Source organism: Seriola dumerili, unplaced genomic scaffold, assembly GCF_002260705.1.
Source record: "Seriola dumerili isolate Sdu_G_001 unplaced genomic scaffold, Sdu_1.0 BDQW01000018.1, whole genome shotgun sequence".
NCBI lineage: Eukaryota > Metazoa > Chordata > Actinopteri > Carangiformes > Carangidae > Seriola > Seriola dumerili.
In genome coordinates, this window is record NW_019174273.1 from 1,657,437 (window position 1) to 1,673,064 (window position 15,628).

Genomic DNA, 15,628 nt, shown 5'->3' on the forward strand with positions numbered 1-15,628 from the left:
TGTGTGTGTGTGTGTGTGTGTGTGTGTGTGTGTGTGAGATGGATGAAGGGGTGGGGGGGTCCTTTTACACACTCAAACACACACCACTTTCATGCACACGCACACTCTGCACCTGTCACAAACAGCCTGTCAGAACAGGAGAAAAGAAACTTCAGCCATGAGGAAGAGCTGGGGGAGGGGAGGGGGTTGTCTGTTTGAGCTGAGATGAGATTAAACTGAACTGATTAAAGATATTTTGTTCCAAAATTAATTGTTTTTAAAGCTGCAGTAGCCAAATTTAAACAGTGATTTTTGAAGACGTTGGTACCCAGTACCTGGTACCCAATTAAATTTCAGTTTTCACTGTGAGATTTTAGTGTCAGAAAGCTGTAAGATGGACAAATAATCAGTGAGCCGTTTTTGAAATGACTGACAACTATTTAACCCTAGGTGTTGCAATCCTGCAATACCACGGCCTAATTATCGCCTCAAATTTATTCATTTTTCTATAAGCTGAGGTAAAATTCTACTCATTCGGCTAGTCAAAGCTGTGGATGAAAACATGAAGCATGTTTCATACAAATCAGGACGTCCCGCGTGAGGTCTGGACCGTTTGAGTGCAGTTAAATTCTGGCACGGTAACCATCTCACAGCAGGAAGGGCAGCGACATAACACTCCTGCCCAGCCTGACTGACAGATATCCAGGCTTTGATAAAAGAGGAGTACTGAGCTAGTATATCAGCAAACACAAGAAGATCTACATACATACAAGTGTAAACCTTGTGTGTAATGTACCTCACCAGAAGGTTAACTTCACTGCCTGTAAATTGCCGCCACCCCCCACCACCGCCACCGGACAATAGGCTCAGCAGTGGCCTGGTGATTGCCTCTTTTCAAATGGAAATGCTGGTCGCCTCTCTTCTGCCAGGTTCCCTTAAGCAGTGTACAAATTACAGTTTACAAGGCATGGAGAAATAAAAAAAAAAAAAAAGAAAGAAAGAGGAGATAGACACAGAAAGAGAAGGGGGAAGGGAGGGTGAGCAAAAGCAGAATATCTTTTCTCCCACTATTTTTTTTTCTTTTTTTAATACAGCAAAGTGACATGTAAATTAGCCTTTAAGTGCTCCACTCGGGGACTGTGATCGTGCCCTAATTGTCACAGTCAATTGTGGCCAACAGTCTCTTCAATCCAGGCAGCTTTTGACAACAAGCACACCAGGATCAAAAGACGAATCATCGACTCCCCTACCAACACACACACACACACACACACACACACACACACACACACTGGTGGCTGCAAAGAAAAATGGTCAAAAGTGAGAGGTGAGAGTGATAGCTTCACTCGGTAAGGATAGAAAGATGGCAGGAAGTGGTGAACACAACAGCAATTTGCTTCCTACGCCAGCTTATATCAACATTCACCAAAATCCTCTGAGCGTCAAGATAACAAACACCACGGATGACAATGCAGGAAAGGATGGTGTGTCTAAAATGAGCAGTGGAGGTATACAGTGCATCCAGCAGACCGTGAATTGACTTTCTCCAAGTCCTACAGGGCCATAAACTTTAGCGGAGGATAAAACAGACATGTTTGTCTGTGCCAACGCTGAAAAATAATGCAAACCTTTGAAAACGCAAACTGCAAATTCTGGAGTCTTATCGAAGAGGCCAAGGGTTCAAAACCAACTTCTCTACAAAGTTCTGCCACAGTTGGTGAAAATACATCAGTCTGCTGGCGTCTAGTTTAGAGTTAGTGATCTTTTGGGCAGAGACACAAACACATTCACACTCTGGTTCTAGCTATGTTTGGAGGCAATGCATTGAAAGATCGTAAGTTTTGACAATCGTAGGCGAAGTCTGGGAAGTGGGTTTGTTTTACTGTACTACGTGCTGATCATTTGTATGGCATGATGTGTTTTTTTAGATTGTGAAGTGAATGACATATTTAAAAGCTCAGTGGCTGAATTTGAAGTCAGGACCTCACAGTGCATACCTTACCGTGCTGTTTCCAGCTGCCACGTCTCCTGGTTTTTATTGTCGCGTACAGCTAGTTTCCATTAACATATATCTCGTAAGAAAAAAAAAAATATTAATATTAAACATATCTGGAAACTGTTCACTGTTAATATGCTGTATCAACAACAATCCTACAATATCCACCCCTGGCAACTAAAACATGATTAAAGCTCTTATGGTTTTGCTCAAGCAACCCAAGGCATTTGGTTAAGTTAAGGGAAAGATTGGGATTGTGGTTAAGTCAAGTTTTTTCAATATTTTACCACAACCACAATCTTTCCCCAAACTTAAGCAAGTGTTTCATTACTCTAAACCTAATAAAATATCGGCAGGTCACAAACCCTGGTCTCTAGTGTCAAAGTCATGACCGACCTGATCTCCTATTTGTATTTAGCCACTCAAACGTTGCCGGTCAACATAATCCAAGCAGCAATTAAGCTCACTCTAAAATCAGTCTGACGAAAAATAAACAGGTATAAGGGAGAAACTTATTTTGTAGAATGCATCTGTCACATTGTTAACAACATTTGCGGATTGATTTTGAAGTTTATCTTTGACCTACTTAATCACTTTTGGTTTCACCTCTTAATAAAGTGGTTTAGATAGTTGGTTTATTGTTCGACAAAAGTCCAGCATCTGTCCACCAAATTTCAGCCAAATGTGTTTATGTTTTCAGATATCATGCTAACAAGCAGACAAGGGGAAACTTCCAACCTTGAAGGGGAATATTATTCCACCCAAGACTCATCCATTTTATATCCAGCACCAAACGTTTGTCATTAAATCATTTTAGCCTTATGAAATTATCTGCCTGTACTCAGATAAACTATCAGTGAATAGTCCAACTGTTCTAGATTTGCTTCCCTTGAAAAGGAAATACATCTCTTGGCAGATGCAAGTCTGGTGAAATGATTTATGGGTAATGAAGTCCTCAAATTTGAGTTCCTCGTTGCTACCATTTAGGCTGCGAAGTATCAATCAATTTCCCTTTAAACTGAAACGCCTTTGCATGAGTTAAAAATCAGTCAAATCCTCATTCTATCTTTCATACATTCTTACTAAATAAGAAATAACAAACTTACTAAGTAAGAAGTTTCATGTATTTGCGTGTGTGTGTGTGTGTGTGCATGCATGTTGCAGTGTTGTAGTATTACATGTGATTGCAGATCTTGTTTTTCTACCCTTATCAAAACACAGTATGTGTATGAGCTCTTTTCCTCTCTTAGCAGTGTATCATAGCAGCTGATGCTCTGCTCATGTCAAGAGATCTGAATGAGTGGAGAGTCTCTGAGCGTCGGACAAGGTTTCTGCAGATGCAAGTTAGATCTTTTAATTCTATCTTTGTGTCCTGAGAGGATGTAAATTCATATACAGAGGCAGATATTAAGAACATGCCGATATGCAAATATCTGTCAAGATTAGAGCTACAACAATTATTCAAATGTTTGATTAATTATTCAGCGGAGACGCTGTCAATAATTCATTTCAGCGAGAAATGAGTGGTCTATTTTTTTCTTCACAGAGTAAAAAGTTTTCTTGTGGGATCTATCAGAATCCCAATCAAAACCATTTCAGTTGTCAAGTGCAGTAAATGTGCATGATTTGTTTTGGTGGCGCTGGCACAGACACTGCACCCGGATCAGGCTGTAGACAGTTAGACTCTACATATCACATTACATAAATGCGCACTGTCCCTTTGTGTCTGGACGCAAGACACTCAGAGCATTTCTACTAATGGTTAAAGCTGTGTAGCACAGCAACATCTCTGGTTTGATTTTGGCTGGGGACCTTTGACCTTTGTTGCATGTCACGACACAGTTCAGTAAAGTGCAACAGCACCTTAAACTGCAACCTCTGTTCACTGAAACCTTCAGGAATGTAGGACGTAGTGCACGGCTGTTATTAAAGTGTATTCGCTAACAAGCCTAATAAAGTGGCAGCTTAGTGTATACTTTCTCTGCTTTGGAAAAATGGCAGCTGAAGATTCATTAGGCAATATTTCAGCCCTCAATGAAGAATCTATCTTATGTTAAGACGACTCCAAACTTTAGTACTGATACATAACAAGCTTCACTTTCATGCCAGCAATCAATACAAGTTTTTTAACTCCTCCGATGCTTTTCTCATAATAATTTAAGTCTTTGAACGTGCAGCCAGTTCAGTGATAACTGCACATGCCTGATTCCTGACTTAAATAGAAATAGTAGTGTGAGTGAAAGTCCACTTACAATCATTTTTTTGTCACGTTCATCACAAAAAAAACACTGATGTCATGCACGCAAAAAGTAAAAAAAATCACAACAAAAATAATTGCAAACAATGTGCAGTGTACATTAGTGAGAACTGAAAGAATAACAAAAAATAAGGTAGAAGGTAGAATATGAGGCATCACAAAGTCTGAGGTTTTATTCATCTTGTTTTTCCCAACCTGTTGTTTTTTTTTTGGGAGCTGCAAAACATCTGACCTCTTTCCACAGGAATAGAAGGAAAAAAAGATGGCTAACACATGATATGTTTTGTGTTTTTCTTGTGAGAGTCTCAGTTGAATAAGTGGTCATTTGTAGAAGCCTCTGCTCAGTTTTCAGCTAACAAGAACAACATAAAAAATCAATACTTTTTTGGTGTAAGCATTTGTTTCTGCAGCAATCTGCTATGCAGCGGCCTTGTTCTCTGTGCGAGCTTTCTTGTCCGACTGAGAGAGATCAGAAATGCTCAGAAAAGAAGAGGTTTTTTCCCACTCCCTCTTGCTCATGGCAAATGTAAACTAAATTCTTTTTGCATGTTTGAGGAGTTCTTGCAGATCACACGCCTGAGCCTTCGCCTCTCAGTCTTTAATTGTCCGTCAATCTCTGGAGTTTCTGTGGTGCTGAAGCTCTTGCGGTGGCTATCACAGAGCCAGAGCCCGTCGAGAGATGTTGAGTTTGATGTTGCAGAGCTGGAAGAGCCACAAATAAGCGCGGAGAGGAGATGTGATCTAGGGTACTATGGCTTCTCTGTCTTGCATTCAAAACCTCTGAACACTACAACGATCGTTATTTTAATTAAAAACTTGCTTTCAGGGCTAAAGCACAAACTGTATGCTTAGGGTTTAACACTCGAGAGGCCGAGCTACAGTCACTTGACAGCTGTTTTGAATTGTAGAAGTGAATTTTCAAAAATGTCCCTCCTCTTTTTTGTAGACCCACTTCATGGTCAGACCAGCTTTGTTTGATTTGCTACATCACATGAAGTGGTTATAATTGTATTTACACCAACTCCTTCAGCTGAGGGCAGATTGTTAAAACTCGCTCACAACCTTTGCCATCCCCTGTCAACTCTACACTAATCAATAACAGATAAATATAGCTTTTTTTTAAATTACTTAGCCACTAAACTCAGCATATACTGGACTAATCAATAAAAAATATTATTATTATTATAAAATATTATTTTGGTCAGTTATAATTGTATTTATACAACATTATTGCTGTGGGAAAATCTGAATCATCACAAAGGTATTTCACCCAAAAATAAAAATCTCCTCTTACTTCATGTGGAATATGACATGTTGAATACGTGCATGATGCCACTGCTGAGAAAAGCACCACCACCCAACACATGAGGACTGTAGGACTGCTGTGTGTTACTATCAGGCTCTGTGATTATCATGTATTATTATATCTGAGAATGGAGTGGTAAGCTAAGCTAATTCATCTCTCAGAAAACCGCTCTTGTTGTATCAGTGTATCACTCTGAGGACACTGAGCTGCTTGTTGCTGAGTTCAAAAAAACATTTTGAGACTTTATTGAAATTCTAATTTTCCCCATAATTTTTATATTAATGTAACATTTTCAGATCAGATTCCATTTACAAGATTAATTCAGGATACATTTTATAGTTATTGATAGGAGTGTATGCAATTTAATAGGTTGTTAATGAAACCCACTTCAGGGAGCAGCAAACCCATCATTAATTACTGAGGAGAGTTTAGGTTTCCCATCCTGGACAGAGTTCAGATGATTTTCTTACCTGAAAAAAACTCTGGAGGAAAAGCTGAATCATTATTTGACTTGGAAACGTGTCAGATGTGTTTCTGCCAACAATAAAAGGATTAACTGTTGGCACCAAACTTCAGCATTCAGCAGCTTCAAGCCAAAGGCGTCAGTGTTAGCATCATATAACATGTAGCCACATCAGCTGAGCTCTGTGTTACTCTGACCTTTGACCTCCTCACTGTTGGTTATGTGTTATGTTGATGGGAGTTTGATAATCTACATTTAACACTTGAGATTCATTTTCTGTAAAATCAAAATACATAACTTTTTTTTTTTTTTAAATAATGATCCTTCTCTCGCTCTCTCTGTCTTTATTTCCCTTCATGATGCGTCGTCATCAACAGTGAGACGCAGGGAATTTTCATCCAATCATAATCCTTGGAGACACTGGAGGAAGCGGACTGTGAGGACAACCTGCAGCAGGAGGAGGCATGCAGGCTTCCTGGTCGCCACATCTGGGAGTCGCGAGTAAGTCTTTGAAAATAAACTCACACACACCTGCGCTTCATATTAGGAGAAAAAAACTGAGCAGAAAAATGCAAGTTTTTACTAAGACATGTTGATGCAACAAAAAAAAAGGTGATTATGTGATTTTGATCTTGATCATAAATCATCCAAAGTCAATTAGTTTCCTCAAGCAAGGTCTTAAAATGAATTAAACAGTCCTGAATCCTGTGTCACAAGTCATTCAGCACAAATGATCATGATCACTGTTCCTCATATTGTAACAGGTTTGATTGGGCTGCTGAGTGTGTTTTTGTTTTTTGTTTTTTTTCTTGAGAGCTGGACTGGGCATAGATTCATCACTGGATGCGCCACAGTGTCATGTGACTCTCACAGATCTAAATTAGGCCAATAATCAGGGACGCCTGGCGGCTGAGTTGTTGAATGCACAACATGTACATGCAACTGTGTTTCACTCCCGCGGCATGTTCTGCTGTGGCATCCCTCTCTCCCACTGGGTCTCGTCTTATTTTATTGTATACCAGGAATGAATGCAGAAAATAATAATTGTATAAAAGCATTCATTGCAGCAATTGTAGCTGTTATGTGATCTTTGTGTTGGATGGATGTATCAGTGGGCCAATGTTCTCTTTAATAAGTATCACATATCAGATGGTCAGTGTTGTCGACTGCCGATGTGCTTTAAGCTGAGATCTGATTTCACTCTGCAGTGAAACCTGCTGCTAGTCCAGGTTTTGGTTTTCAGTGGACAGTTTTAGTGTCTCATGGTGATGTACGGTCTGTTTTGGAGGATTTCCCACTTTGGCTAGAAGAGAAACCTGCAGGAAACACAATTCTGGTGTTGTTTTCGCTGGAAATTGTAAAAACTGACAAATCTACTCCAAGAATTTGACATAAACTTGAGTCAAGCCGTTTCAAAAGGATGTTGTCATGCCGGATTGACCTCTGACCTCCTTATTTTTGGTTGCTTGTTATGTTGATCTTTTAATTAAAGCTTGTACATAGTCAAAAATATTATTTGCTGAATGATGCAAGTGTAGAGGGATTTTATTACTCTGACATCCAGAACTGCAGAACAGTGATCTTTGTTACTGCATCCCTCTTTTCTCATAACTCCGAAGGCTGCTGAGACTTTCAGTAATGTAATAGCAGCCAACAAAGTATGTACAATATAGTGGTGTGTGTAACTCGACTGCTCTATTGAACATACAAACACAAGTGGTAATTAGACTGACAGAGTCTGAAAATCCTGCGAAACATTCCTACAGCCCCACTGCACCACTGCGTTTATGTGTTTGTGCTGTCAAAAAACTAAAAGTGGGCCTCCCCTCACACACACACACACACACACACACACACTGAGGCAGAGAGAAGGAGAGAAAATTAGGATTATAATCTTGGTAATCAGCAGTCACGCCTGAGGCAGACAGCTGCAGAACTGCACAGCTCCAATTTAGGTGTTGGACATTAAAAACCATTAAACCCAAGTGAATTTCTACTTATTGATTTTTCCTGGGCAACATTTCAACTTCAGAAAATAAACCATGGCGGATAATATGCTGCAAAAGCTTCAAATTTTTATTTAGAGAAAAAAATACAGAGATCAACACTGAGAAATACAGTTAAAAATCACCACAATGCATCAGAAATTATTTGTAAATAATTACAAATCTGCCTTTTTTATTTGACTATTCACCTCAAAGCCTCAATAACAAGTCTGCAAAGCATGATAAACATGTTTCCTCATAACTCACTCCATCACATCGACAACATGCGCAACAACATGTTTGCATTTTTAATCTGAAATTTACAATCAAAAAGATCGACCAAAAATTATGAATCCATGCAGAAGATGCTTTTGGAACCCCCTTCACCTCATTTAAATCAATATATTCATTAAGCACAAGGTCCCCCTATAGGTCACACACCGACTGTAATCCGTTTTCACGGTGAATATGTGGCCCCTCGTAGCAGAGCCTGTGTGCGTAAAAAAGGCGAGAGGTGCCACTCCAGGCTCGCATGGATGAATGGGACACAGAGCTGGAGCTAAAGTGTGCGTGCGTGTGTGTGTGTGTGTGTGTGTGTGCATGAGAGAGAAATAGTGTGTGTGCAAGGGAGGGAGAAAGGGGGAGCTGGACTGCTTCGTTTACATGCAAGCACCGTGGCAGTAAATTACGCATGACAATAATTCACCCAGGACCGGATCCACTTTCGACCCGAGAAAAACGGGAGGCAAAGCAGATTCACCCCGAGCGATTTTACCCACCTCCGCCCTCCACCTCCTTGTTGTTGGATAAGAAGAAGAAAATAATGACGGCATTTCATGATGGAGATGATTGAAAAAACTAAAGACAATCAGAAACTTACCAAAAAACTCAGTTTGGCATTTGAGTCCCTAGGAGAGTCCTCTGGTCCATCCATACAACAGAAACAAAGATTGAAGAAGGTATTTATATTAATAATAATAATAGTATTAATAATAATAATAATAATGATAATAATACAAGTGAGAAAATTGAGAAAACAGTAGGCTAAAACTGTAAAAATATAAAATTCCTACCAGAAGTTAAGACCCTGTTGATGGGTGATTTCTTTTTGCATCTGATTGTTTGTTGTTTTTTTTTAGGGTGGGGGTGGAGGGGGGGCATCAAGCAGTTCAGCCCCTTGATTGATGATTTAATTAGCCATACAGTGGCGAACTGCAGGAGGACAGGACACAAAATAATACTTTATTTACATAACCAATCACGGCGCTGCAAAGGTGGAGCTTCCTCTCTCTCTCTCTCCCTCTCTCTCTCTCTCTCTCTCTCTCTCTCTCTCTCTCTCTGTTACAAGTCGGACCAGACTGAGCTGAGATGGTTGACTTCTGTAATAAATGCGAGATTCATCCTGTTAAGTGGCGTCCAGAACGAAAAATCACTGTAATACTGCTGGAATATTCCTGTGATATTCTTATAATTCTCCTGCAGGGACCCACAGAGCGTCTCAGTAGTGACTTTACAGTCACTTTATTGTACTTTATGGCATTTTTCAGCTCCTTTAGTATCATCAGAATATTCCTACTGAGGATGCAGTCCTCTCCGTCACTGCCGGGCTGTCGTTTGTGCAGTCATAGTTGTATAACATCCCTAATTTAATATGGATTCACTTTGGTTCATTTTCGTTAGGGGGTGCAATTGGAAAATGCAAATAAGCAGAGGCAAAAATTACAAATGATTTTTTTCCCCTCCACAGTCTGACCATATGTGGAGTTTACATGCATTTACAGATAGAGACAGGGATGTACCTGCAGACACACTGATGCTGCAGGTACATCACAGCCAATAAAACTAAAATGATTTAGGCTACTGCTACGCTGCAAAAACAAATCCACCTTAAGTGATTCACCCACTTTTTTTTAAACCTTTACAATCAATTTTTTTCTCAAACAAACGAGACACAAATTCTGCTAAAGACGCTGAAGCTCCACTTGTTTCCAAAACGTTTTCAGATCCCTCCAATCATTTTCTAAAAATCATAATAAAGCAAATGAAGCCTCTGACATCAACTAAATTATCCTCGATATTAGAAAACGTTTATGAATTAACACTTGTGCAAATGTCACCACACTTGACTTGAGTTTTTTAGCAAAAAGAATCACGTTTTCCACTAACTGACACCGTCCTGCCGGGACATTTTTTACAGCGTAGATAAAAGCCGAACATCCCCAAACCTTTTGCAGACGCAGCCAATTACAATAACGAAGAATATGTGGAATTGCCTCCCCACCCCAACTCCTGCATCTTGTCGTATCAACCCTGCCATTTCTGCAAATTAAACGGAGTGGAAATAGAAATTAAAAAAAAGAATCCTTACATGATTGCGGCCGGTGTGGACGCGCTCCAAGTTTCTCCCCCCCTTCCACACACACACACATACACATACACACACACACACCACACACACACACACAAACACATTCACACGAAGAAAGAGAAAATACACTGTCGCCTGTTCTTTGCTCCGCGTCGAAGCCCGACATAGTTGGTTTCACTCAAAAAGAGAAGAGATGGAGAAAGAGAGAGGAGAGTGAGGGAAAGAAAAGAGGAGGAAGAGGGAGAGAAAGGAGAGAGGGAGGAAAAAAAAACTTCACGTTCAACCCAGAAGATGCTCACGTTTGGCTCTCCTCAATTATCCCCTCCCGTGAAGATAGGTGGCGTGCGTTTCAGGGGGCTTCTCCTCTGTGTTACACGGCAAAGAAAAGGAGGTGGAAAGAAAAAAAATGTCATTAGAAGAGGCGTAACACGTCAGTCCCTACCCAGGTTTGTTTCCTGGAGTGGGTGTAAGACATCAGTTGTAAACCTGCCCTAGCAGGAATAGCGGTCCCTCCCTCCTCCCAACTATTTCTAAGGCTTTATTTCTAAGGCTTTATTATCACCGGTGGAAAAGGATCCGCTCACCGACGCACTCCGGTATCATCCTTCCTCGCAACTCCTATCCACAAGACACCTCTTTACACTCCTAAAAACAGGTATGTGCCTCCTCTCTTTTTATTTTTAGCCTTTTTTTCGGAGAAAGGTTGGATAATAAACTTCCATGCGCCCGCGTCAGAGTTGGAGCTCAACTTTGCCTTACCTGCACAGGTGGAAATAGGTGCGTTTGTTTTGATTTTTTTCCTTCTTTTTTACCTCCGTGATGTAGAGGCGTCCTGCAGGTTCCTGACAGCCGGGGAAATGTGCTCTTTGCGGGGCGTTTTGGCGCTGCACAACACCGCTATCCTTTGGAGGAAAAAGACGATATGCATCCCGTTTTCCCTCTGAGTCTCTTTAGTCTGTATTATACTAGTGCCTGTTTGTATCATTCGGCTAAACGCTCAAGTGTCCACAACAAACAAAACCTCTTGTCAATATTCACTTCCCCTAATAACGGTATTTGCGCTGATAAATTAGCTGGAGAACCGAACATCCCACACAGGCGATCTGAGTCTTATCGCTTTTGTTTATGCGCCATTTGTGCCTTAAAGATTTTTCTTATAGTGCGGGGTCAATTGGCACATTTTAACAAGTATTTCTCATCTGCTATTTATTAACTGTTTGGATTTAGTTTATGAAACCTAGAGGTGTAATTTTCTCAGGCAAACCCAAGTGTTTATTGAAGTTATATGACTTTTAATCAGACCACACAGTGCAGGCTTATTCCAAGCTGAGGCTCATTCTCGCTCTCGCCGTCTCTAACGTGTAAGATCTGGATTTGACCCTAAAATCTGACACAAATTTGATTTATTAACCTGTTTCTCTTCCTGTGCCAAACCCGGACTGAAAGCGCAAAACGTGAGTAGATCCTGCCAGTTTTAATGAAAATAAGTTAAAAGGTTAATTTTCTTAAAACTGTAGAAAAATACTAAGCGGGTTGTGAAACTTTTCTGAATGAAATAACAATAGGGTGTCAGGTTTTCGCTGCTGTTCTCATTGGCGAAATAAATAGTGGTTTTCCTAATAAGAGAAATTATAATTCTCTTCCTCCTCCTGCTGTTTGCTTTGCTGTTAATGCCACTAAGCTGACAGCCGATCAGCTGAAAATCAAAATTAGATGGACACGGATCCCCTCACCGCTCCTTCTCATACTTTCACCCACGGCTCTTTTTCTTTTTTACAATCCGTCCCTCCATCCAAGTTACATTTGCAGTTTCTTGTCCGCGTCCGGCGCAAGTGGATCTCCATGCTAATTCCCACATTGTTGGTGCTGCTGTGTGTGTTTCCCGTCAGATATCAAGCTGAAATCAAGGAATCGAGTCCATGCGAGCTGCCATCTGATCCCACACACACTTATCAATGAAGCAAGAGATCATGGCGGATGGCCCCAGGTGTAAGAGGCGAAAACAAGCCAACCCGAGACGGAAAAACGGTAAGAAAATCACGGGGGAGACAAACCAAGCAGTCGGGGGAGGGGATATCTTTGGATGCAAGCCTGGTTTGAAGGTTTCCACTGCGGTTCAGGGATGTGTGAAGGTCCGCGGCTGGTGCGCATATCTGCCTTCCCCTTTTACGCAGGGATAAAGGGACCGTTATCCGGGGGAGAAACTGTGCGTAAATGCGTCCGTGCTGCAGCCCCACTCGAACCCTTGGAATCTTAAAATTAGCGGGTTTTAAAATGTGTATTTTAAGGGGATTATTTTAGGAAGGTTGTGAGGAGGTTAGTTGGAAACTTGTGGATGTTGGAAAGTTGGACTGTAGCGGTGCCGGCTGCTTTCTCGTCGGGACAAACCCCGCCATGGGGGACTGTGTAGCGGTCACTCAGAGCATCGGTGGCTGGAGCAGACTCACGCTGCTCGGTGTAAAAGTCCAATCTTGTGACTTGAGTTTTGATTTGCTTTAATCCACGCGCTGGCATGCCTTAGCCGTGATGTTTTTTCTCTGTATATAGGCCTTTACATCTCCTCTGTAAAGCACATTTTCAAGTAATTTAGCCCCACATTGTCGCTGTTTTCCGGGACAAGCTGAGTGGTGAAATTATTCACAGGAGATGGCAGTTGGTTGTTGGCTCAATTTGCAAACCTGTGCGTTTTTGTTTACCTTTATGACTAAGTTTATTGGAGTGGAGTAATCATATATAAATAGTATGACATGTCCGATAAATGCTGGACATTAATTGGGTCTGGACTGGAGTGCTGGAGGTGGAGATTTGTTGGTTTTCTTTCCCCATTTGACTGCACACTTTCCCACAAGAGGCAAATCTGCAGTGACATTTCCTGGCCCCGTTATTCCTGATTATTCCATATAGGCTCCAAACACACTGGGAACTGAAGCAGTGTGTGTGTAAAATATCGAGGCTGGGATTCAGATGCTCAGACTAGGCTTTTATTTGCTTTCCCCACAACAGTTTTTTAATCTCTGCCCCCACAGGTTATTTATCAAGATCAGATTTCATTTATTGATTTCATACAATCAATAGCAGACAAGCATTTTGTTCCACACTAAATAGCACAAGAGCACAACAGTTGAGCTGGAGATTTCCAATATATATGTACATTTACAGTATTCATACTTAAAAGAAAAATAGAATAATAAGACACATTTGGAGAGATGACAGCCTGTTTAGCCCTGGCCACCTGTTTTGTAAAGGGGGAGTGAGAGGGAGAAAACCAGTCTTGGCTTTTGTACCAAATGTAGCATTTGATAAAATAATATTAGCAAAGCAAATATAATTTTCACACCCTTAAACCTGACAAGAGACGCCGAGCTTTGGCAGAATGTGTAAAGAATATTTATATCTCCTATAAAAATGTATTCCCTCTTTCATACAGGAGGATGCACATTTAAAGAAAATAGATTTTATATCATTCTAGTTTTAAAAATGTAAAATGTGAATCCCCCCCCACCTTTTTTTTTTTCTTTCTTCCATAACAACTAGCTCTGTCTGATTGACCCCCCCCCCACCCCCAACCCCCTCCCTGCCACCCCCCACCCGGCCCTCCCTCCTCACCCCCAATCCTCCCCCCTGGGAATGCAGAGGCTTATTGAGGCTTGGCCACTCTGGGTCTGTGTGTCTCTCTGCCTGTCTCTCTGTCCTCTTCCTGCCTGGCTCTGTGGAGGGACGGTAGGGCAGGGCGAAGCGTGTGACAGCCGGCAGGACAGACTCTGACTCCTCCAGCAGTAACTAACAAAACGCCTTGAATGCACAAAAAAAAAAAAAAAAGAGAAAAGAAAAAAGAAGCATCGCGTACACACACACACACACACACACACACACACACACACACACAGGGGTTTTTCTAAATATTTTACCAGATGGAGGGCGGATGCACCAAGTCTTTCTCCCCTTAACTAACAAATCAGATGAATATACACAAATCTGAAATATGTACAATTACAGCTAATTTCACTGAGTGGTTTTTAGAGGTGGTGGTGCGTATGCCATCATGTTTTGATGTAAATTCTAATCTGTTTGCCACCTGTCCTTATTTTTGGTTTAAAAAATGTTACATGCTTTACATCTGGTTTAGTTTTTTTGTTTTAATTAAGTAACTGAGCCATTTAAATTTTGTCCTGATATATTTTTCATTCATTGCATCCTCACAGATAGAATAACTGGAATTGTTGGGAATTATTTTTTCTGCTGGTTAAAAATGGATGGGGCATTTCAGCGTTTGTGCCAATTAGTATTAATGAGGCATTTTGCTCACTAAGTTGTCTAACCAATGACATTCTCGTCCAGATGACTGTTGGCCTTCAGGGTTGGAGGTGCTACTGTAGCTTTACTCACTCACTGCCCAGTCTGTCATGTGGTATTTAACCACAGTTCATGACTTATCCCCTCCTCATCCAGAGCTCCTGCACGCCGCTGTGAAGCCTCTGTCTTACAGCTGATGGACTGAAAAGGCAGCGATATTTAAAAGCAACAAAACCTGAGAAATTACATTTTTTCTTTTATCACCCTGTTCCCCACTGTTAAACCGCTCGAAAAAAACCTTCTCCTCTCCCGGTGTGAAACTTGATCTCGGCAGCGTGAAGTGTTTGAGAGTTTGGCCCTCGCCAGGTGTTGCTTGTCACATCCAGCTGTGAGCGCCCAACAGAAAAGCACTCGCACACCTGTCCTTATTTTGATATTACTCAACCAGCACAAGTATCAAAAACATGCCTCTTTAGAAAAAAAAAAATCGTTCGGCTTTGTTAATTGTGTTATTTTCGATTTGGATGTCACACAGACTCTTTGCATCAAACTGTGCCAGCTTTTGTCTGAGGAGAAGATGAAAGAGGAAATACAGATGTTGCATTATTTTTCTCAGGGTGTTTCCTGTAAACGTTTGATTCTGCATCACCCGGTTTTTGAGCTGTTTTTTGATTTTTTTCCGTATCCCAGATGACATTTCGATGTCAGGACATACCCTCGGAAATGCACTGATTACATAATCTGAAGCAGCAGCAGCAGCAGCAGAGGAAGAAGAAGCAGAAAGACGAGGCCAGTCTCCCTCTCTCTCTGCGTCTCTCTGGCTGCTGGAGTTTGATATAATAGTCTGAATGTAGTTATTAAGGCTATCACAGATTCATGCTTAAGGTGGAGGAAAAATAGGGGAAAGTGTGTATGTGTGTGGGAGGGGGTAGCCTCGCTTTCAGACCCAGACAATGGCAGATTTCTGCCAGTCTAAACAAT

The 15,628-nt window shown here is 41.1% G+C and overlaps 1 protein-coding gene across 2 annotated transcripts in view; it reads left to right on the top strand.

Annotated features, from left to right (window-relative positions):
- Positions 1 to 10,677: 10,677 nt before the first annotated feature.
- Positions 10,678 to 15,628, top strand: part of zeb2 (zinc finger E-box binding homeobox 2) — a 109,510-nt gene continuing 104,559 nt past the window's right edge. For both annotated transcript variants that reach the window (XM_022760307.1, XM_022760314.1), the window contains exons 1-2: positions 10,678 to 11,009; positions 12,244 to 12,382. In XM_022760307.1, the coding sequence (XP_022616028.1) occupies positions 12,310 to 12,382 (73 nt within the window). In that variant the 5' untranslated portion in view covers positions 10,678 to 11,009; positions 12,244 to 12,309. The remainder of the gene's footprint in view (positions 11,010 to 12,243; positions 12,383 to 15,628) is intronic.